The sequence below is a fragment of the Mesoplodon bidens genome, assembly GCF_964165515.1.
Source record: "Mesoplodon bidens genome assembly, chromosome: 12".
In the NCBI taxonomy this organism is placed as follows: domain Eukaryota; kingdom Metazoa; phylum Chordata; class Mammalia; order Artiodactyla; family Ziphiidae; genus Mesoplodon; species Mesoplodon bidens.
The window spans coordinates 80,762,441-80,786,276 of NC_138168.1; the positions used below are offsets into that span (position 1 = coordinate 80,762,441).

A 23,836-nucleotide genomic window follows, 5' to 3' on the forward strand; every position below is an offset into this window, starting at 1 on the left:
GGGCGCGCCGCTCGCACGCGCGCTCCAATGGGAAGGCGGCGGGAGGGGGTGTCCTCACCCATGCCCAATTGGAGGCTGCTGAGGCGGGGCCGAGCCGCCAGACCCAACCTCCTTCTTTCCCGGCGGCTCCGCGCGTCCGGAAAGATGCTGAGGCCGGGGGCGGGACCTCGGAGCGCAGGGAGGCCTCTACCGGGCCGCACGTGGAGGGAGCCTACCACGCATGCGCGCTCCCGCCACGCTTCCCTTTGCCGTCTGGAGAACGGGCCTCCTGCGGGTCCTAATTTCATCCTGAAGGCAGCTTCGGCTTCTGTCTGAAGATCTCCGATGGGTAGAAAGGGCGGCCGACTTTCTCCGGTCATCTCGCAAGCGGGAGTTTGGTGAGTGGCGACTGCGGTCGTTCGGGAATGCAGACTTTCCGGAAGAGAAGCCCTCCCCCAGCCCTACTTAGCCCGCCTCTCTAGGATTTAGGCGCGCTCCTCTCTCCTCCTAGTTTCGCCCCACCCCCGGCTCAGCGCTTTCGCGCAGGCGCTTGTGGCGGGCGGTAGCTGTGCTGTTGGCGGGTTGGCGCTTGCGCGCTGGGGTCCCCCGCGTTTCTGTTTGGGGGGCGGAGAGCGTGGGGCCGCGGTGGGTGGGGCCGCGCCCCTCCCGGCACGTGGAGCTGGTCCTGCTTGACGTGGTTGGGGGGAGACCTGGGCCCGCATCTCCCTGGAGCCTTCCGGAGCGGGTGAGGCTGGGACAGTCACTTCTTGTAAGCGTGTTTGTTTTTATTTTCAACCACTGTTCCCCAGCCACCACTGCTGTGTCACGGACGTTTAAAACTACTGTACTCGCCCGGGTTTCGTTTCTTTTCAAGGGCCATGCGCACACAGTAGTCCTTGCTCTAGAATGAATGAATGAATGAATCAGTCATCCTGCCCTGGGAGTTCCCATTCCCACACCCTGGGACCGAAGGCTCCTGGCCTGATTTTCTAGTGATGGAGGAAACGGAGGAAGTATTAATTGTTAAGTCTTCTATGACAAGTTGTACCGTATAATTTGTCGTGTTGAACTTTTCACTCTTTGAATGTGTGCTTTAAGTGGTGACGTTGCAGTCCCCCGACCCAGCTTTTGGTCACAACACATTGAAGCTACAGGAGGTAAGCTCCCCAAAGTCCGAATCCCTGTCTTTGGCAGTTTTCCCTCTTTCCTTTGCTTTTCTGCAAAAGACTATTAACTCTCGGGGAGAGTTAATAGTTGGCTTGTGGTAAGCGCTCAAATTGTTGGCAAGTCCTGCGTGAAGCAGGGCCGGGATCAGGATGAATCATGTAAGTGTTGAGTGGATCCTGTCTTTAGGTAAAATTTTCGATAGTTCATGTTTTTTCGCGTTAATTTTTATTTTTCAGAATGTTGCATTAAATTAGTATTTTTCTGGGTTGCTGAAATTTTTGACATCCCCTTAAATTTTTGCACCTGAGTCATGTCTCTCACCTGGCCCTGGTGCTACGTCCTGCAGACATAGGGTTGAAAAGACAAAAAGTCCTGTTCTTCAGGGAGTTTACTTTCTAATGGGAAAGAAATTCGCAATTAACAATTTCATTGAATGAAAGAGGAATATAAAACAACATAAGGGGGTAGAGAATGAGCAGTAGGGGCAGGGTTAAGGACTTTGGGTGGTCAGGAAGGTTTCTGAGGCTTTGGACCAAGATCGGAATGTTGAACTGGCAATGCAGAGATCTGCATAGTAAGCAGAGGAAAGAGACTGAAGGCACATAGCTTGTTCCAGGGCTAGAAGGAAGTCTAGAGCCTACAGAGCAAAAGACTGTAGGAGGTGAGGTCAGATAGGTAGAAGCCAGATCCTGTAGGACTTGGTTAACTGTTGGAGGAATGTTAGCAAGGTAGTGATAGTTGAATGAATATTAAAGCTATGGTAGCTTTTTTATCTACTAGGCACTTTGTAATATTAGCCTCTAATTCTCCCAATAACCTTAGGGTTTTCATTTTCTGATTGTGCTTAAAAGTGTAAGTTCATTCCCACAGAACCACCAGTCTTAGGATAAGTCCATGTATTTTCCTCTTTCCTCTGTGTTATACTGAGGAGTAATAATATTTGTGGGAGGCCTGATTGCTTATAAGTACGTTTTCATATTACTTTCCCATTTGACCTCAGAGATCATCTTTATTCACCTTTTTTATTTTTAGATGCAAATATGTGAAATTTGAGGGGAGGGGGGTTCTCATTAAACTAATTGAGCGCCTGGACTATAACCTTTGAATCTTAACCACAGCTTAAAAGGTATACTCCAGCAGTTATTTTTAAAATTTATTTTCAGAAAAAGGCTAAGATATTGGAAAAACTAAAATTACTATCGTATTATAAGGTAATACAAAGAGTGAAGCATGTTTTATTGCATGCTGGAATAGTTTGTTAGAGTCTTTTTCTTTAGGCTTATTAAGTTACTTAATGTTGATTTTAACTATTAGAGCTTTAATTATGTTGAAATATTCTTCTTAACTGAGAGTTAACTTTTTCAGCAGGTTCATGAGCACCTGTTAGTTTCATTTTTAGTGAGAAATTTAGAAAGGGCTATTCTGAATTTTACTAGATGTCAACAGATATATGTACCTCTTTTTTTCTACAAATCAGTATCAATCAGAATTGTTGAGTTTTTAGGTGCAAATGAAGTGCAGAGAGAATTGCCCTTATTCTCACCAAATCCTTATTGCAGATCTACAGCATGCAAGACATCCTGGAAATGTCTGGAAATAATTGGGACGTGGTACCTGCCCCTTTGCTTCCTATCTGGGCCAGCCACCTAATAGACGTAGATGCTCAGTAAATAATCTTTGAATAAAAAGCATCATGAGTACAGGGGGGAGGAGATAAGGTGTACAAAATACAGCTGTGAACACTGGATGAATCAAATATGTCTAGTTACTGTGGGAATTTTTATAGAACAGCAGAGTTACTGCTGTATGCCAGGATAAGAGATTACTCTGTAGGACAGGGTTTCTCAACCTCAGCACTACTGACATTTTGGGCCAGATAATTCTTTGCTGTGGAGGCTATGCTGTGCATCGTAGGGTGTGTAGCAGCAGCCTTAACCTCTAACTCCCCCTGCCCCCCGCCCCAAGTTGTGATAACTGTCTCCAAACATAGCGACATATCCCCTGGGGAGTGAGGCTGCCTCTAGATGTGAACCTTTGCTGTTGGGGATGTCTTTTAAGGGAATGGGGAGGAGAGTGGTCTTCCCTGGCATAGGAACGAAATGGTGGCAAGCTTAAGTGCAGGAGGATTTATCAAGAAAAATTAATTTGATGTGACATAAAGGGGTGGTGTGTAAAGTGGGCTGATAATGAAAGGATGCTGGGTAGGGATATGGATGTGCTGCGTGCATACTTCAGAGTTGGAGTTTTATTTGGGAGGCAGTGGGAATCTATTAAGTTGTTGAGTAGAAGGGTGACAAGATCAGAGCCTTGCATTTTAGGAAGATGAATCTAGCAGTTATGTATGTGTGACCTGAATTAGAGTTAGGAAGCAGGGGACTTATTAAAGTAGTCCGGGAGAAGCAATTGTGGACCATAGTGGTGGTAACGGAATCAGTGAAGTTTAGGGTATTTAGAAGAGTAGGCGTTAGCAGTAAACTGCATATGAAGAAGAGGAATCGAAGATGACTGCAATTTAATTTTGAGAGAGGGAGAATGGTAGTGCCGTGAAAGAAACTGAGATCACCCAACGAGAAACGGTTTATAGAGGAATACAACGTTTCATTTTAGACATAGTGATTATCTATTTATACATCGTGAAAATTTCCATTCTGGCTGAATGAGGTTTGATTAACTGATGTTGTAGGCCGTTTTGAAATGAAGTTCGGTTTTGGTTCTTCCTGAACAATACACCAGATTTCTAGACAAATGATTTTAGATCTAACTGCCTTTTAGACATCTTTTTAGTGCCATGAAGTTAGGTGTTGAAAAGACAATGAAGAAAAGAGTTTTGTCCATTAATGAAATGATGTGAAAGGGTTAATAATACATTCCATTTCCTGACCACCCTTTCCGTTTTCCTTATTAAGCACACAAACCTGAGATAGGAGTAACCCAGTGAGTTTATTGCCTTGCCATAAATGTTTTCATACTGTTGAGTAAAGTGCTGTGGTATAGTAATGAAGAGCAGTTGTTTCTGCATTAGGTGCAAAGGTTCCCTTTGGGTTGGACCTTGAAGTCTGTGGAGGTCATTATGTGTTTTAGGAAGAGAGGGCAGGGAAAACAAAGGCAGGTGGAGCGACAATGGGTGCTTTATAATTCAGGGAGCTGTGTAGATGCAGTTTGTGCAAACAGATACAGTTTAAGGTCCTTAAAACGTTAGACGTAGGGTTCTAGTAAGCTTCACACCAAAATTTTGTTGCTCTACTCTTACCTTTTCCTGGGTTCCAGAAATTACATTTGATCATACAGGAATAACTAACTTAGATTAGTGAGTGAAGTGGAAGCCAGTGTCAGTTCACAGACCAGAATTTGTCAACTACTCCGCAGGTGTTCGTAAGGCACATAGCGATACATATCTTAAAGTTATATTGTTAACATTACCGAAGTATTATGATAATTTTTTTCTAACCAACTGTGATGTTCTAATGGGCAGGAAGTTTGAAAATTGATGGAAGGTGATTTCCCACCTTCATTAGTACAGCTCTCACACTTTCTTTTCCTGTGGTGCAGAGAGGGAGGGAGTGGAGAGGGATGGGGACAGAATTGAGTAGACTTTTGGCTCTCCCTTGTTCACAGAATGAAATACAACATTCGAGACCTTCCATAATCTCAGTGCAGCTTTTCTAATTATTACCTGTTAGAGGAGGTAAAGAGAAATTGAATAACAGTATATTGTAATATTTAATAACCTGTAGCTATGTCCCTTTCATTTCTCAAAAAGGAAACCAAAAGACTCAAGGGGAAAGTGGTAAATCTGGGAGACACAGGCTTGCATTGGGCCTTGTGCTCAGTGATGACGACTGCTGAATGACTGCTGAATGAACGCGTCTTGCTGTATTCTTGAGTTGCTTAGGTCACTAAAAGGGGCATTCATCAGCTGTTCCTGTGAAGGCAGAACAGAACGGCTTTCCTGAGCAGAACATTACAGAGGAGAGGGATGCTCTTCAAATTAAAATTCTCTGATGTATTTGATAACCTTTGGCCAGCTTAAATTCTTAACTGTCTTTAATGGTTTTTCTACACCTCCCTTTTAGAGCAATAAGGTGAGAAATTATCAATATAAAATTACTCTGAAATTTAGCACATGTTGGGGCTTTAAAGGAAATTTGGCTAATAAATGTTGACTTAAAGAGGAAACAACTGCCTGACGATAATGTAGTTTTGAATTTATGTAGTACATGTTTATAAAAATTAAGACTGTTGACTCAAACACATGAAAAAATGTGCAATTTTGAGAGTTAACTAAATGTCTCCTAATACTTCAACATTTCAGTCATATAACCTTAATAGTGAAATCACTTTTCTCTCGAAATCCTTATTGTAACTACCATAAATTTGACATTTATTCATTATCCACTAGGTAGATCTCTTCACAATTGTAGTTCTCAGTTTACCTCATGTTTTCAAAATATTCTCGAGCCGGCATTTCTAGCTTTTCTCACTTTTTTTATGGGGTAACTGACATGTCCTGTTTCTTTTCCTTTTTTGTAGTTAAACAGCTTGAATTTATAACTGCTTTTTGCAGTGAAGCACACATCATGGGAGAACCATGGAGGGGCCTATTTATCAAGCACACTACTTTATTTGCTGTTGCTCTCAACACCAAAAAGTCTTCTACCAGCTGTGCAGCCTCAAGCAGACATTCCTGTGCTCTCCTTCCCTCTCAGGCTCAATTCTCTGAAGTCAGGCTTATCAGAAAAAAAGCTAATCATAACCAGGATTGCCAGGGAAAAGAACAACTTCTTTTAGATCTTATGATAGAAAAAAGACTATATTGATTTAGCTTTAAGCTCACTTTCAACAAATTCTTAATTCACAAAGGCGAAGTCATTTTTTAGCGAATCTAATACATCTTAGCATATCAGAGCATTCAGGCTGGCTTACTTAACTGTATATTTTAATGACAAAAATGCCAAGTCACAGGAAAGGGAAGGACTATGCAAAACTAACCTAGTCTTAAGCTCTTAACTTCCAGTTTGCAGGAACTACTGTGACTTGAGGAACAAATGATGTGACCCATAATAGTCTCGCCTTCTCAAATGAAAATTCAGTGCAGTGTCATGAAAAAAAGGGGGCAGCGGTTGGCAGGGCTATTCTAGAATAAGGGAAATTTAAGCAATATAATCACATATTCCCACCTGTGATTCTTAACTGGATCCTGCCTGTGATTCTTAACTGGATCCTGGTTTGAAGAAGCCAGCTAAAACTTTTCGGGGAGAACTGGGGAAGACTTGAATTGGGTGTTTGAAGATGTTAGGGAATTACTGTGAATTGTGTTAGGTGTGATGATAGTATATGATTAAGTAGAACAGTGTCGTTTTTTTCTTTTACATACAAGCTGAAATATTTAAGGGTGAAGTGTAACATATTTATAACTTCCAACACTAAGCAAATATGAAAACATCAATTACTGAAACTAGGCAATGAGTATGGTTGTGCCAGTTACCAATTTACTGCCTTACTTTGTGATATTGGAGCTGGACCTATAAACATTTCTCCTTTGCCAGCTGGTACCATGTTAAGCTTTGTCAGTAGGGGAGGTGGACAGACAGCGCAGGAGGAAGGGGCTTCTTTTGTTTCTGTTTCTATGCACAGCTGCCAGGGGTGCTCTTGGGACACTGATGGTTAATTTTATGTGTCACGTTGGCTGGGCCACAGGGTGCCTAGGCTTCTAGTCAACGTTACTCTCCAACAGGCCTGACTCTCCACCTGGAGGGGAAGGGAAGCCTGTCCAAGGGTATTCTTTCCTTGGGGACTCTCTCTCAGTCCTAGAGTAGTAATCTTTTATCTCCTAATAGCTAATCCCATCGTTGGTTAAGAATTTTTTAAATCAAAATTATCCCTGTTCAAATTAAAGATATGGTTGCTGTCTCCTGACTAGAACCTTGACTAATAACAATAATTACTGTCATATTTCTACTGTTTTATGTTTGAAGTTTTCCTTAAGAGCTAAGCCACATTTCTCATCATTCATTAAATATTTTACATAAAACAAAAGACTGTTTTCCTTTCTTGTAAGTAAGAGTTCAAAATGTACAACCAGAGTCATGATTATATTGTCATACTTTTTACTAATAAATTGAGAGACGATTCATATAAATTACCTATGTATTAAAAACATGTTACTCCCAACTGTGTTAACTCATGTGTTTCAAGAGAATACTGGTACGTACACAATGTGACTTACTATAATAGAATTTTCATAAGCTATACAAGTCTTTGATAACAAATCAACTTAAACTTTGTTGGAAATAATTTCTACCAAAGATTCATAATTAGCATAATCCTTCAATGACTGTACAAGTTCATCCAGTAGGTACTCTCCTTGCATAAAAGTTTCAAGATCATGAAGTGACTTGTTTATTCTGTGATCTGTGACCCGGTTCTGTGGAAAATTGTATGTTCTTATTTTCTCTGACCTTCCTTTAGTGCCAATCTATATATTAAAAGAAAAAAGATATGAAATACAGTTAAATTCAGGGCAACTAAACCTACAAATTTAACTTACCTGGAGATTAAGCTCTTGGTTTATAATTTACAACAATGTTAAGAAGCAAGTTTTAAACATTCTGAATCCTCAAATAACATGGGAACTTGATTGATAAGAGAAAAAAGAATATAGGCTTTAAAGTCAGACAGGTTAGTACTTGAATTTTGAATCCTCTCTGCCATTTAATACTTTATGACTTCAGGTAATTTATTTCAACTCTATAGCTTTCCCCATTTGTAAAATACAGACAGTACCTACTGCACAGTGATGGTGCATACACACAGCCTGGCACACAGCTGATACTCAGATGCCAGCTAAACATATAACCTCTGTGAATTAATCTGGTTATCATCAGTGATGACAAAGTTATAATAAGGAGTTAACAGAAGGGGTCTGTGATTATAAAGTCAAATGCCAAACAGGAAATAAGTTGTTTCCTTTGCAACTTTCTTCCATAATTTTCAAAGGATTCAAAATGAATGGGAATTCCATAGTTCTTTTTAAAATAACTTGGGTGAATGAGAAAGACACTTCTGAATATAAAAAACAGGGCAGAGGTGTAAGATTGCTATAAAACAAGTATAGCCCTTGGTTGAGCTACTTGAATTATACTCTAATTTTGACAAATACATTGAAATGATTTTAATACATACAAAAACTTGTTTATCTAAAAATATTTTTATCCTTTAGAAGCATTTTTAAGATTTCAGTTTTACCTGAATCTTTCTAGCATTGTATCGTTTACTTGTTTCTTCTTCTACATGCAGGCTGTATAGTTTTGCACGTAACTTTTTCATAGCCATCTCTCTGTTTTTCAGTTGAGATCTCTCTTGTTGGCATTCGGAAACAACACCTGAATAGTGTTATGAGAATTAAAGAGTTTTAATAGAAAAATCTTCATTTATTATCAAGGAATACTCCTTTTCCTTCTCATTCTTTTTCTTCTTCCTTTATAAAGGGAAAAAATAGGATTCTAATATAAAAAAGGAAGACTGTAAACTTAACAAGTAACTTTTACAGTTATCGGAAAACTGAAAATTTGAGTTATAGCTCCAAGTATTTCCATATTGAAGGCATACATACTAAACAATAAGCATTAGTCATTTAAAATGGATTATTTTCTGGTACCTTCAGCTAGTCACCATAATTTTTTTTAAAGTAATAACTACTCATTATACAAACTGAATTATAAAAGTTAATCTTATTACCAGAGTTAGTCGCTATTAATATTTTTGAGTATTTCCATCCACTTTTTTTCTATTCCTGTTTATATATTATGTATTACATAAGACATCATCTTCAAGTTTAACGTGAGGATTTCCCCATATTAAAAAAGAAGAAAATGAACCCAGCACTCCTATCAGCCACTCCCAGTCAACAGGAATTATGACTGAGCTCATTTACAGTAGGCGGTTCTTGTATTCTTTCTAGACAACGGAGGTCTGTTACCATATGCTCTTTATCACATGTAAATCAACAGTAAAAATGTTTAATAACTGTATTGTACACTAATAGTATTTTGAAGGCTTAAGGAATATTGAGTTATAGCTCCATTGCCTTACTGTCCAGAATTAAGACAGAACCCCTGGATGTCTGCAGATGGACTTAATGGAAAGAAGCCCCTGAAATTACCTGCAAAACTTTGCATGTAAGCATGTTTTTCTGGGTAGCAGGTCCAAGCTTTCATTTTCTCAAAGGAATCCATCTCCTCCTCCCTCCAAAAAAGGGTAAGAACTAGTGATTTAGACCATTTTTTTTTTTTAAATACAAGATTCTTTTTATTTTTAAACAATCAGTGCTTCCAAAAGCACATTATCTTCTGTATCGACCTCTCTCCCCTCATAGACCATTTTTTGATAAAGGAGAACCCACGATATTACTTCATTGTGAGGATTTTTTTAAATTAATGATATAGTCACTAACATGGAAATTACCTGGGCTTAGATCCCTCCCTCTTTCTGGTTTTGTAATTATCCTGCAGAGTTTCAGCTAAGGATTCAAGATAAATCAAGTATTAAATGACAACTGTATTCCTCTGATAACTGACGATCTGTGTCAGTGGAAAATTAATCAAGTCATTCAGAATTCGATTTCTTTCTTCATTGTTTTATGTTGAAGGAATAAGTACATACCTGTCGGAAGATGAACTATCCGGACAGCACTGTCTGTGGTATTTACGTGCTGCCCCCCAGCTCCACTGGCTCGCTTAGTATCAATCCTCAAATCTTTAGGATTAATTACCAGATTAATCTATATGTAAGAGAAAAGTTGGGATTTAAAAAAATTACATGTATGATCTGTTCAAAGGGAAGAACTATCTATTTATAAATATAAATACATGTCATGTATACAATTTATGTAAGGTTTAATTTTAAGAACAGAAAGTAGTTGGAAGGATACCATTTTTTAAACTTTTCTTATTGGAAGAGCGCATTATCAAAACATAATGTAAAACAAAAACAAACCCTCCCTAATCCTCAAAAATTGGACTTCTCTGTAATTACCCTTTTCTTACCAATAGCAGAATTCAGCTACTAATAGAAATGTGAATATAATAGCTAAAATGATTTGAGTGCAAAAAGACTTTAGCAGAGGGGAAAAAAAATGACACTAGCTTAAGAACTATAGGAAGGTTTTATTTTGTTTAATTTTAAATAAAGGAGGATTTAAACATATTTAGAGGCAGAGAAGAGACAAACGGAAATGTCAAAGGCCAAGAAGTCAAGATAGACTCAATTCATAAATACACTGGGACCTGACATCAGGATAATGCTCTGTCCTGCGAGTCACCATCCAAAGCGCTGTATTTAAAAAGCTCTTTCATGAACCATTACAGCCCAGTCTGTGAGATGTCCACAACCCCAGGAGCAGGAATCCTATCATTCGTAGGCCCTCCATGTCTCCCTGGGTGGCTCCTTCTTACCGTTGCTGGAAGAATGAAATGAGATGACATATGGACCTCAGTCTTCAGTCTCCATCTTTTTCTGAAAACTCCTTACATCTCCAAGATGCTTAAGCCAAAGTGACTATATCTAGGTGTGGCTCCTCCCATCTATCCCATTTCACTCTCTCCCTTAACTGTTCTGTTGCTCATCTAGGCTTCACACAAAACTCAGACATGAAGAAAGGAACTCCATTAACCTTATTAGAGAGAAACCCTCAAACTTCCTTCTCAAATCATTCATACTCCATTCGGAAAAACAAGTTATATATTTCCTATCACTTTTCAGCAGAAGGGATATAAGCAAAATAGAACTTCCCAACTAAGCTCCCTTAAAAATATTATACAGTCTGAGAATTTATCTGTGAAAATAAAGTGTACTCATTATGAACCTGTAGCAATATATTTCCATTTTAATATGATTGGGTTATAAAGTAGCAATTTTGTTAAGTAAGAGTTATCCTTTGTCAAAACAGGATTCTTGCTATTAATGTTCTGGGAACAAGTCACACAAAGCAGAAGTCTTTATAAAGGTAATCACTCTTGAGCTCTATTTAATATCGTTTCTCCTATACATGGTCTCAAAATATCTACTTGAAGCTTAGTGCTGGAGAAAAAATAATAAATAGGCAATGTAAGATTAGATCACTTATATATTCTTAATTCTTACCATCTACTGTTAAAATCATACTTTTTGGACTGTGAGAATGTATTTGTAAAAAAACCTCAAAATACATGATGCAAAAGAGACACTCAATTCAGTAAAGTGAGTGTTACTCTGGGGTCAAGGCACTGCTGGTCCCAGGATTCCAAGGAGAGGGGCCTGTGGTGCCTCACCTCGGTGGGTTGGGGTAAGATCGCCACAGTCATGGTGCTGGTGTGGATGCGGCCTTGCTTCTCTGTCCTGGGCACTCTCTGTACTCTGTGCACACCTCCTTCAAATTTCATGTGCTTATAGGCTTCTGAACCCCCAATGCTGGCAGACGCATGTCTAAGGCCACCTTGAAAACATTGGGAAAAGGGAATTATTTTATTTTTCCTACCATTTATAAACAACTGACCATCACTTCTACCATCTTGAAATATATTTAAAAGAGCTACGAAATAAGCATATTGATTATAAAACATACTGAAAACCTTTAACAAGTCTATGATATTCACTTAATATCTTTATTTCATATAACTATTAAACATAAAGCATTTATGGTGTTAACTGTTCAGTAACACCTCTAAAGGACCACTTTTAAAAGACTTAGTTATTCAGTGGTTAGTACGGAATGACTAACGTTTTATAGGCCATTTCAAACTTGATATATTTGCATTCAAAATTATTAAGTAAATGATAAGCATAAAACTACTTAAGCATCCTTATAAATTATAAAGCCTAGTCATGATCTTTCCAACCCTTTCCTAAATATAGGTAGAATAGATAAATATGTAAAATATGTAAAATATATGTAGATAGATAAATTAAATCTATATTTTTTCAAAACAGTTTACTGACCTATTTCACTTGGAAAATATTCCAGGGTTTCAAAATGCCATCTTTTAAATGCAGCATACTGCTGATACATATCAAATATCTCTGAGGTAAACAACATTGCCTCCTGACCCCCAACTCCTGCAGTTACCTCCAGGACCAAATCATTTTCATCCGTTTCTTCTGAGGGAACCAAAAGTAAGATAATCTGCAAATACAAAAATATCACCCCTCCTATAATTAAGATTTAAAACTTAAAAAAAACCCTCAATGATTAGATGTAGGATTTTAAATATTTAATTTAAAGTTTCCCTAAGCAAATAATTTAATATTGCTGATTACTGTTCAATTATCTTGCCAATTAGAACCGTATAATGCATAATTTCCAAAAATATTAATGTTATAACTACATTATAAATGCTATATATGGTTCAGCTAAAACTTGAGGTGTTTTTATTTCTTTTTGGTGTTCATGTATACATATCTGTTCTCTACTCAGTTAATAAGTGCTTGCTGTGAGTAGTACACTGTATTGTGTACAGCATACAAAAGAAGATTCTAGCTCTATCCCTGGAAATTTATAGCCTAGTATGGCAGGAAAAAAACACTCAAATTGTGTATTTTTTCTAAGCTTCTTTAACATGGAAGAGAAACTTGCAATTTTGGAACTGGAGAGGCCTTTAGAGAAGATCTGGTCCAATTCCCTCATTTTACAAGTAAAAGAAAATGAGATTAATAGAAGTGAGATGACTCGTTAAGGAGCCGCGCGTTATTACTGTCCAACAGGCACAAGAACTCAGATCCCTGTGCCTAACTCAGTCTTCCTTTCATTACAATTCTATGTTTCACACTGCAGTATGTACTTATTAAGGAGATACAGAAAAAAGACTTCTTAGATGAGGTGAATTAAGAAAAAAAAGCTGCCAACATTTATTGGTTCTTTAATATTGACAGGCACTCCGCTAAGCACTCTACGTACTTTAATTCTTAAAATATCCCGGGCGGGTTCTATTAACAGCTCCACCTTAAGAAGTTTAACGAAGTTTAACTCTAGTTGCCCAGTATCCTACGACTAGAAAGTGGAAGAGCTAGAATTTGAACCCAAGGCTACCTGAGCTCTGAAATATCACTTTGTGTTGGTCAGGAGCTATACTTGCTTTCCTACTTTTCCATCTCTCTGGCCTGTGCCAATAGAATGTGACCACTCAAATCCTGAAGTAACATGACAGAATTTTCATCTGTTAATTACTAGCCAATGAACAGAAACCATTAGTATGTATATCCTTCTACGTCACAAAAAATTTAGAAAATGGGTAGAAGGCAAGCTACATGAAACTTTTCACTCTATAGTGGAACTTTTCTTCTAGACTGGTGGTGGGGACATAAATTTTTGGTAAGTTCTACACTTGGATAAAGAGAATCTCTAAATTAAGCCCCTCCTTTCCAGGATCCTTCCTCACCGTATCATGTTCTTTCACTTATATTTCCAGAGATAACTGCTGTAAACCTTTAAGCTGTGCTTTACAGAATTAATGAAGAGTGGATCTAATTTCATGATCCTTCGTCTAACTCCATATGTTCTGCAGTTCTCCTAGATATAAAGCAAAAGCAATGCAATTCCATTTTAAAAATCCTAAGGGCCTATTCTAGGCTGGCACTTTAATAGTGCCAGAGACACAAAGATAAGGAAATATTCCTGCTTCCTCCTACCATCTCTCTGTAACCTCTTCTTCTCATCGTCCATCCCCATCCTCACCTCTCTTAAAAACAAAAGGAAAATATACTACCAACATTTCACTGCCTTTCTGGCAAATCCTATTAATGTGACAGTCATCTTTCTTTCAGAGTTCTATCAATACAATCCTTTTAGTATGATAAGAAACAGGACCATGGGGAGTATGCTTTTTCCTTCTTTAAAAACCAGTTTATAATTATAAATACTAGCAAGCTGCTTAGTTCTTGACTTGCTTTTATAAACTTCTAATAAAATACATTAGAAGTAATAGCATGCACGGATGCTTTATTCCTTGCACAAATACCATACCTGATGCTTCAATTGAGCTATTTCTTTCTGACATGAAGTTATTTCACTCTCTGCAAGTTTCCTTAAGTCTTCATTTTCATCTAAGAAAAAAAGGCAGCAGGTTAAGTTTTCCTTAATTAGTAATAAATTGCTAACAGAATTCAAGGAATAGTTTGATGGTTATTGTAGCTTAAGGGAAAAATAACAATTATCCTGTCCTTTTAATAACTGTTATTAATTTAAAGCATTTTATGCATTAGTTTTCAAAAGCATGTAGGTTAAAAAAAGTTTTTTTTAAGTTTTTCCTGATGACAAAAGTGTATGTTCAAAATAAAAAGAATCTCTATAGAAAAATATGAAGCTACAAAGCTTTTCTATAATTCTGCCTCCCCAAAATATTTGTATTAACAAACATGCTTTTAGTTTTCCAACTCAGACTCTACAATAACAAATGAATACACTGAGCTAGTTAGAAAGACGGGAAGGGGAAGAGAAGGTACCACCAGTTAGACCAAAACTGAGTTAAAAAGTAGGAAGTTATTTATTGTCTTACTAGTAAATGCTTCATTATATGAAAGTGTCCACCTAAATAAACATTTAGACCCAGCCTAATATTGACAGAATATTTACATGAAGCAGTCTTCTCTCTCAGGCTTTACCTAAATCTTATTTCATCTTTCAGTTTTAATTTTTACCATACAAAATATACCTCCTCATTCCTCTACCCTATGGACAACATGCAGCCTTTAGAAAGGAGACAGGTGGATATTTTCTTAGCTATTACAATTTTCTGTCTCTGTTGAAAGAACAAACTCTATCAGCTGGAATGTTTATTCATTTATTAACAGCCAGTTATGCTGGGAGCTGGGGGTAATATGTTAAGATCTGCCCTCAAGGCAGGATTTTAGATCATTTTACTTTCTTTATATTATTCTAGGGGAGAAAAACTCACAAAAAATAACCTAAAACATTATGTGATTAAATACTAAAATAACAGCATGCTGAAGGACTTTTTGTTTTGGGGATGGGCAGAAAAAGGAAAGAATTAAGGAGAGAGAATGACAACAGCAAAACTGAGATAGGCGAGTATAGAGTGTTGGTGGAATGGCAGGGAATTCTTCTGGCAAGAATTTGGTGAAATGTAAAATGTGCTTAATTAGAAAAAGGAAAAATGAATTCTAGCCCTAGTTCAACCACCAAGGTTCTCTTAGGGCAACACACCCAACTTCTGAGTCTCAGTAATCTCAAGAATAAAATGAAAGATCTGAGCTGGATGATCTCTAAGGGGCCTTTCAGCTCTGAAATGCAGTGTAAGGCTAAGGAGATTGGAACTAGAGTGTGGAAGTAATCTAATTTAAATACTACATTTTATTTAATCCAGTATACCCAAAACACTGCCAATTTCAACATGTAATCAATATAAAAAATATTATATATTTTTTAATATTAAGGCTTTGTGGCTGCTACTTGGACTTTAAGCTTGGCTTAAGGAATGAAACTGATTTAATTTTTTCCCAAAGGATACTATGTCTCAACTATACAATTGCATTAGTCTCCCATTTTCCATGGCATCTTCAGTCCTATTCCAGGCTGCTTCTAAACTGCCACCAATCAAGATTCCTAAGCAAGAACGCTATTCCTATCGTTCACTCCCAATCTGAAAGCTTCTGCTGGCTGGCTTCTGCCAACAGGATGAAATCAAACTTTGTAGGTTAGTACTTGAGCCCCCTTACAAAATGGTTCCAACCTCCCCTTCCTTGGTTAACACAGAGTTCAGTGATTAAGAGCATGAGATTTGGGGTCAGTCCTATCCAAGCTCCATTCCTTACAAGCAGTGTCACCCGAGTTGAGTTATTTTATCTTTATGTCTCAGGTTCCTCTTCTGTTGAATGAGGCTAACAGAACCTACTTCATAATTTATTACGTGAATTGTATGAGTTATTAGATAAAGGAAGCTAAGCAAAGCCTGGAGTATGGCAAAGGATCAATAAAGGTTAAATTATTATTAAATCACCTAAGGGTGGGCCTTTATCCCTGTACAAGTCTTTCCCAACAAGTTCTCCTTGCTCTCCTAGGTCTTTATTGATATATGTTTTTACTTATCATCTGTATTATAATTAATTTTCTTGCCCCTAATAGATTGTGACCCTCTCTAGGGCCTTTCCAAAGTGTGCGCCACAGACCAGCAACTAGGCATCCCCAGAAGCTTGTGCAAATGCAGAAACATAGGCCCCATCCAGATTCGAATGGACACGAATCACTTGGGAAATCTGTTAAAACCGCATGTTTCTAGGTCTCAGATTCCGAGTCTGGGTTTACTTAGCAAGAACCTCTCCTGTCACTTTTGCGGGTGGTCCCTGTACCACACTTACAAACACTGCTCTCGAGCCCATAACAGGACTAGTGCCTTATTTGTCTGGCGAGCTAATCTCCTGCTATTAAATACGCAACCAATAAAGGTCAACTTAAGTTTTGTAAACGGGTGCAGAGCACCGTCAAGGGAGCCCAAGGAGAGGATATGGGACCCGAACTCACAGAAAGATGCCTTGACCTCTGATGCAATCCAAAAGGGCTGCAACCGGGGAAAGACTTCAGACTCGGAGAGAGTGTGGACATCTGAGCAGCGGCTTAGTGGTAAGAGCAAGTGAAGAGTCAAGAATCTGCTCTGAATTCCGCTCCCCTAGGCCCGGCCCTTACCGTGTAGCAGGTGCCCGGTCTCCTGCAGCTCCTGTTCCTTCTCGTTCAGAAGCTTGGCCACCGCCACCAGCTCAGGCCGCCTGACCTGCAACTGGACTTCAGACCCTACCTGGCGCTCGAGGAAGGTCCGTAGGGGTCCGCCGCGGGCGAATAGCTCCTCCAGTGGAAGGCTACCGCAGCTTACGTGTCGGCGGGCCGGGCCAGCAGCCTGCCGGGCCCACCGAAAAGCACTCCGAAGAAACCTTGACCGCATAGCTACAGCCGGACGTCCGAAGCGGACAAGAGCCGGAAGTTCCGGACGGAGCAAATCTCGCGACACCGCGCAGCTTGGCAATAGGGGCGAGACCTAGCCAAGCACCGCCCGGCGCACGCGCCGGTTTAAAAGGGCCTCCCGGAAGCCTGGCTGGGAACTTCTGGCCAATTATTATTAAACGCCGTATTATTCGCGGAGGCCGGAAGTTGATGGGCAGAGCCGAAAGCGATAGGGGAGGGTCCGAGAGACCTCGGGCACCTCCTCTAAAGGCTAGGTCAGACACGCCTCCTTGAACGAGTGGGGGCGGAGTGTTAGACCGGAAGAAGAAAGCAATAGGTTGTCTTTACGTTTTCTGACGTCGAAGATTTGTCTCCCAGGCCCTCAGTGAGGTTTTAAAGTACGGCAATGGAGGGCAGTCTACTGTCCGCTAGAGGGGCTGAGGTCACAGCACGGATGTCCTCTCTCGTGCCAGCCTGGACTGTCGTCTCCAAGAGCGAATTGTAGGATGGTTATCAGTGTGTACGTGTGTTTACTCTTCCAATTTTCCTGCTCATGTTTCTCTTTTCGACGGTGGTTAAGGTTCGTATTAACAAAGACGTGACAAGTAGACTCGAAGGCAACCACGGAGTGATTTAGCAGTCAGCTTTCCTGCCCTTTATCTGCCACTTAATTTACCTGCTTTTAAACGGCTTCCTTCCACACTGAGTCTCATGCCCATTCTCACTTATTCCTTGTTACTCAGCTACTTTTTAAGGTGGTTGAGCCATTCCGTGTTGCAACCAATCACAGCCCAGCAAAGCCTTCAGAGCCCCGCCTCCGGTAGCCCCGCCCCCCAAAACCACCAGCCTACACCCCCAAACTTGAGAGTGGATTAGTGCCAGGAATACTGAAGTTTACGGGTATAATGCTTTTGCATTTTTCAAAAGACCTTTTCATAGCCCACCAGAGGAATGTATATGAGGGAATAATACAATCTAGACAGGCCTGAGGATGCAAGGGCTGAACGTTCAATCTGGGAACTCCCACTACCTAACTGGTTTGAGCAGGATTTACTAAGTGGTGGTGTAACAGTACAGAGACCTAATATACCCAAAATCTTCTTACTTATTCTTGTAAAAAAATGGTAAAATACAGGAGCCCTTGACAAGGTTAAGTCATCCTTAAGTCATCTAATCAGAATTGTTGAGGTTAAGTATAAATTCTTATAAAATGAGCTTGCATCATTTCTTTGCCCTCTACATACAAATGCAAAGTGAAGTGGAATGAGCTGACTCTCCAAATAATATAGAACAAAAATAGGTTTTGCTACTTAGAAGCTTCAACTAACTCAAATCTTCTTTCACTTTGAATGTGTATTAAAGCCACACTACTTTATAAAATTGTTTTGCTTTAAAATAGTGATCCAAACCCAATTTAAAAAATTCTAATCCGAGTATAGAACAGGACTGGTTAGGTTGTCTGCATCTCTTTTAGGAATAGTTTTTTTCCATGTCTAAACTCAACTTTGAATATTAGTTTAAGCATAGAAATTGTGGGAGCTACTTGAACTCAATATAAATCTCTCAGCTGAATTCTCAAAACGAGTTATTTCAAGAGTATACTTTATTATTTATAAAAGATGCAAAAATGTAACAAGTGATAACCTTATAGAACAATGTAAAGAATCCTGCCAGCAATTATTTTCCCTCAGATGTGTAAGCAATTTAAGCAACATAATTAAGTGCACCTTTACTCCTATAGTGTTACACCAATGAGGAAACAGTAACTTTTCTAAGGATACATTGGTGAATTCTTTATTCAAAACATTTTTAAAAAGTCAGTGTAATGCATGTGCATTTTACAGTAATATCCATAGGTTTCCACAATATAGTCAAGTGAAAACAGCTTTAGTTTTACTTTGAAAACTCAAAGAAATATACACTGTTCGAGATTTCTGAATTTTTTTTCCATTATGGTCATGCTCAAATTCTATTACATGTTGAAAATTCTAGCATTTTCAGTTAGTCTGTTATTGTACATAGGTAAAATAATAAAATAGATTCAAGGAAGGGGGCATAAAAACCCAAAACGACTTAAGTTGGTGGAAAAATAATCTGGATTATCTATTCAATTTATAAGTACCTACAGTTATTCTGGCATTGCAAAATAACCAAACATGGCGTTTCAAGTTATATGCATGCATTCAAAATTTCTTTATGGTCCACTAATAAATATTGGTGAAGTCCAAGATATGGATATAGATTATTAAGTACAAAGAACATGGTAGAAAAAATTACACACGTTCAATATAAATTTTACAGAACCAAACACATGGAAATACTTTTTAATATTTAGCAAACACCCTAAAATCATTACAAGATACACTGTATTTATGACATAGTTTAAAGCAAGGGGGAAAAATCAAGCCTTTTACATTATTCCAGTATTCAGTGTTCATTGTTCAGTGGAAGGCAATAAAGAAAAGTACTCAGCAAAATCATCATCAATTTAGATTACCTTTCATGACAGTAAAACTAAAATCTTCACTATCCAAGGGATGCAGAGGATTAAGGTAATCATACAGGTAGTTCAAGGGAAAAACTTAACTTTCACCTCCTTTAATTGAATGTTCAAGCTAACACCATTTTGGAGTTTTACTTTCCCATATCAGTTTCCAGTTCATTATATTTTCTTCATAGTATTGGTTAGCAGTCATTTAATGGAACCTAGTAGCAATGCTGAGGAATCTGCTCAGAATACTTTTATCTCAGTGTAAATGTCCAGTAAATTTACGTCCAGTATACCCTCTTAAAAAATATACCACTTTACAGTGGAAAAACCTAACAGACACTACCTCAGCCAGGTGATGAAGTTCAACATCAACAAAAATAAGTCGTAATGATGGTATGTACCTTTGATATGGTGTGATATGAATGGCACTTCTGCCGTCTTTCTTCCAAAAACTGGTAACACTGGTAATCGTGGGAAAAAGATCAGACAAATTCCAGTTGAGGGCCATCTTACAAAATACTAGACCTGTACTTCTCAATACTACCAAGGTTATCAAAAACAAGAAAAGTTTGAGAAAATGTCACAGCTAAGAGGATACATGGTGACTAAATGTAATGTGGCACCTTGAATCCTGGAACAGAAAAAAGACATTAAGGGAATCTAAATAAAGTGTAGACTTAATAATGCATTGATATTGTTTCATTAATTGTGACAAACGTTTCATGGGTGTGTCATATATGGGTTCTATCTATACTATCCTTGCAATTTTTCTGTAAATCTAAAACTATTCTAAAATAAAAGGTTTAATGAAAACTTTTATGAACACACAACTGCCTTTTATTCTTTTATTTTCATATTTTCATGATAAAATTATTTAAAAAATCATACTACCTTAGTAGTAAGAAGAATGCTTTCTATTCCATGCCAGTATCAATGTTTTCTACAGGCCAATCTCTTTTAATTTAGTTTTACCTCTAACCACCACATATTTATTTGGCAAATTAACTGATATTTATATTCTTCCTATCCTTGGGAATGTTTTATTTCCTGTGGAAATAAAATTTTCAAATGATTTCTCTTATTTAAACTTTGATTTAAACCTACAATATTATACACATACTCACACATATGCATATGCACATCTAAATATATCTTTGTGTGTGTCATTGAAAGAAACATACTTCTTGTTTGTAGCTTCAGTGTGATGTTGGTGAACTGAGAACAGTGATTTTGAATCACATTATTGAACAAAGCAATAACATATTCATATATTCCTCTGTCTTAAAATAAGCTTGGTTGTATTTTTTAATGAATAATTAAATCATATTTTTAAAGTATAGTTTGAAAAAAATCAGGGGAAAGTGCATTAAAATGGCATTTAATACATACATTCTTGAAAATGGGAATTATTATTGAGCTGGAGAACTTTAATAAAATAATAATATTATATGTAATACTTCACTCTTTCCATGTTTATTTCATTCCCATGGCCATCCTGTAAATTATTATATTCCTCATTTGAAGATAAAGAAACAGGGTCAGAGAGGATAAGTGATTTGCCCGAGGTCACATGAGACAGAAACGTAACTTGAAACCAAATCTATAATTAAAGCCTGGTATCTGGAAACAAAACTTATCGCTCTGTGCACTGTTGTGTGTTGCAAGGATACTACTAAGAGTGTTGCAGAGAAGATCTGAAGCAAGTTTTTGGTATCAGTTTCATTGGTAAATATTTGAAGTTGCAGCAAGTAAGGAATAACTAAATTTGCAGATTGAGTATTGTTTTCTCAGGAGAACAAACATTTTATATTGGTCAGAAAATTTTAAAAAACTGAAAAGAGCATGCAAATATAAGTGCCTGAAAACTATGAAAATTAAGGTCATAAACTGTCAACATAAATACATAGGCAAAAAAAATTCTGGAAATATCTTTACCACTTTTCAGAATAATTTGCCAATGTATCTAATGCAAATTTTTCAAACTCAAGTTTGACAGGGTTCTATCTATAGACATTTTGGATCTAAGGAATTTTAGGTGGCTTATTTTCCTATTTTCTGATTTTATGTTAAATTTCTTCCTTGTATATTTCTTCCTCAACACATCTGGTATATTGCATTTTTTTGCAAATGTAGTTTGTTACAATATGACATTTTTTTCACTGTAAGTTAAAAGTGTATAGAAAAAAATGGATAAATTCAAAAAATACAAATCAGGTATTATTTTAAATCAGCTTAATGGGGTGAAAGTGTATTTTTTTGCCCTTAATAAATAAATACTATTTACTTATTTCTATAGTCTTTTTGCAAAACTGAACTATCAGGTAAATATATGATACACATTTCATTCCACAAGTAAGAATCTAGGCAGCATTAAAGGATACGAATAAACACCCCATGCACCATGACCAAATATCAGAACTGGTCATCCTATGTACATATTTTAAAATTTTTAAAAATGACCAGATTATGGTCTTGATTTTTGCACTTCATAGTGTTGATATCAAAATTGTGTTTTGCTATTGTTCTCTTGCCAGTGCACCTGCTGTGCTTAGAGCTGCCCTATAACACTGTCGGGACATCTGTATTACCTTTAGGTAACATAATAATAGTTATCCAGAGTAAAGAAGCATCATGCATTCATTATTAGTGTGATCTATGTTCAAGATCCATCTCTGAAGAAATCTCTCCAATTTATATAAATATAGGTATACATATTCATATATAATCTATATCCTCTACTTTTCATTATAGACACATCTGAAGTTAGGCATTATTTAAAGAGCATTAACCTCTTTCTGTGTGCATTAGCAGATTCTAACAGTATACAAAGATATCTTGGCAATGTAAAATATAAAGTGTACCTTCTAAAGTGCTAATTTTTCCCCTGGGAGGAATTTACTCACTAGGAAAAATCAAACTCTACCAAAACAAATATTGTGCTCTTGGAATGGTAGCATAGACACCAGTTGAGGGCTTTTTTTGTTTATTATAGCTCTGTAATTAAAACTGAAGGAATTATACCATACTCAATTATACCATACTCTAAAAATTGGTAGAGTTGCAAATACACAGACATACTCTTACATGGAAACTTTAAACATTTTGAAATTAAAAGAGAAGCACTCCCCTCCCCTGAAAATAGGAATTTAGCACGGAAATCTCACATAGCATGGTTACCAACATCTGATGTGTAAATCTACTCTAGAATCATTCTCAACACAACTTCCTAATCAGATTTCAAAAGGATATACTAGCTTCAAAATCTGTATTCTACAAATGCCCAGAGTTAGAGATTAGGACTCTTTATAAGGGCCCTTATCTTTTACATTTGGTAAAATATTAAAGGTATTGTCAAACAGACAATTCATCTAATAGTCCAAAGTATCTTATAAAGATAACTTATGACTAGCAAGTCACCATCATATATAGTAACAACAAGAATATAAAGTCTACATGTAAAAAGATTTATGCATGCAGTGTATCATAGTATATTACATATTTTCTAGTCATGTGCCTCAAACACAGCAACAAGTATGATATTACAACATATATGTGTATACAGCATAGTAGCATAACAATACTAATCAAGAAAAAAATTAGATAATTTAGTAACAATAAACTTCACAATAGAAGTGATGATTCTTTTAGCTTTTTCTTCACTCATTAGGAAAAAAATACGACTTTTTGTAAACATCTTCATAGCTATCTTTTTCACCATATTACTGAAAACTATTGTTCAAATAGTAAATATCTAATTGACATGGATAAAGCATGTCTTAACACACTAACACTTTCAGACAGAAACACGCATTTGTTAAAAGAAATAATTATAAATATTTTCTATCTTGTATTTTAACTACATTTTCATAAATAATGTATTTAAAAGTGCTGAATATAGTAGGATAGTCAGCAACGCCAGTGTAAACAGAGCGTTTTGTTTTCTACTCTGCAAACTTTTGTTTTTAAATCCCATTTTGTCAAACACTGCAACAGTTAAAGTATTTGCATAGGGAATAGATAATAGCCCTTTTAATCATATCTCCTGAATTCTGTATAAGTTAGAAAATCAAATTCACTTAAAAAAGCAATTCTTGAAATGTTTTAAGTTTATGGAAAAAGAAAATTATGATGTCAATCTTTCAAGTAAAATAAATGTTAAAAAGAAAACTCCAAACTTGTTTTTTTAAAAAAACTTTAATAAATTTAAAAAATGAGAGGTAGTTAAAAAAATGACAAAGGAAACTTATAATTTTAATATCCTTAATATAAGGCCAGTA

The 23,836-nt window shown here is 37.2% G+C and overlaps 1 protein-coding gene and 1 long non-coding RNA gene across 3 annotated transcripts in view; one reads left to right on the plus strand and one right to left on the minus strand.

Annotated features, from left to right (window-relative positions):
- The first annotated feature begins 93 nt into the window (after positions 1–93).
- Positions 94–23,836, plus strand: part of LOC308626438 — a 60,781-nt gene continuing 37,038 nt past the window's right edge. Inside the window, exon 1 of the long non-coding RNA XR_014017251.1 lies at positions 94–377. This is a non-coding gene — a long non-coding RNA (uncharacterized lncRNA). The remainder of the gene's footprint in view (positions 378–23,836) is intronic.
- Positions 4,857–17,179, minus strand: MTRF1L (mitochondrial translation release factor 1 like). Of its 2 annotated transcripts, XM_081251287.1 has the most exons (7): positions 16,817–17,115; positions 14,141–14,220; positions 12,121–12,304; positions 11,454–11,617; positions 9,808–9,925; positions 8,392–8,528; positions 4,857–7,621 (listed from the first exon to the last, which is right to left on the minus strand). In XM_081251287.1, exons 1-7 carry the CDS (start codon positions 17,067–17,069, stop codon positions 7,421–7,423), a joined length of 1,137 nt encoding a protein of 378 aa, XP_081107413.1. In that variant the 5' UTR covers positions 17,070–17,115; the 3' UTR covers positions 4,857–7,420. The 2 variants fall into 2 exon arrangements, with proteins under 2 accessions (XP_081107413.1, XP_081107414.1); XM_081251288.1 differs by lacking the exon at positions 4,857–7,621 and having other exon boundaries at positions 8,509–8,623; positions 16,817–17,179.

Bases quoted from the DNA above. Each gene is read 5' to 3' on its own strand.
- MTRF1L (XM_081251287.1), bottom strand. From the start codon at position 17,069: ATGCGGTCAAGGTTTCTTCGGAGTGCTTTTCGGTGGGCCCGGCAGGCT. The intron at 14,221-16,816 runs GTAAGGGCCGGG...TTTTTTTCTTAG, and splicing joins GACCGGGCACCTGCTACACG to ATGAAAATGAAGACTTAAGG. The intron at 7,622-8,391 runs GTAAAACTGAAA...TTTAATATATAG, and splicing joins ACAATGCTAGAAAGATTCAG to ATTGGCACTAAAGGAAGGTC.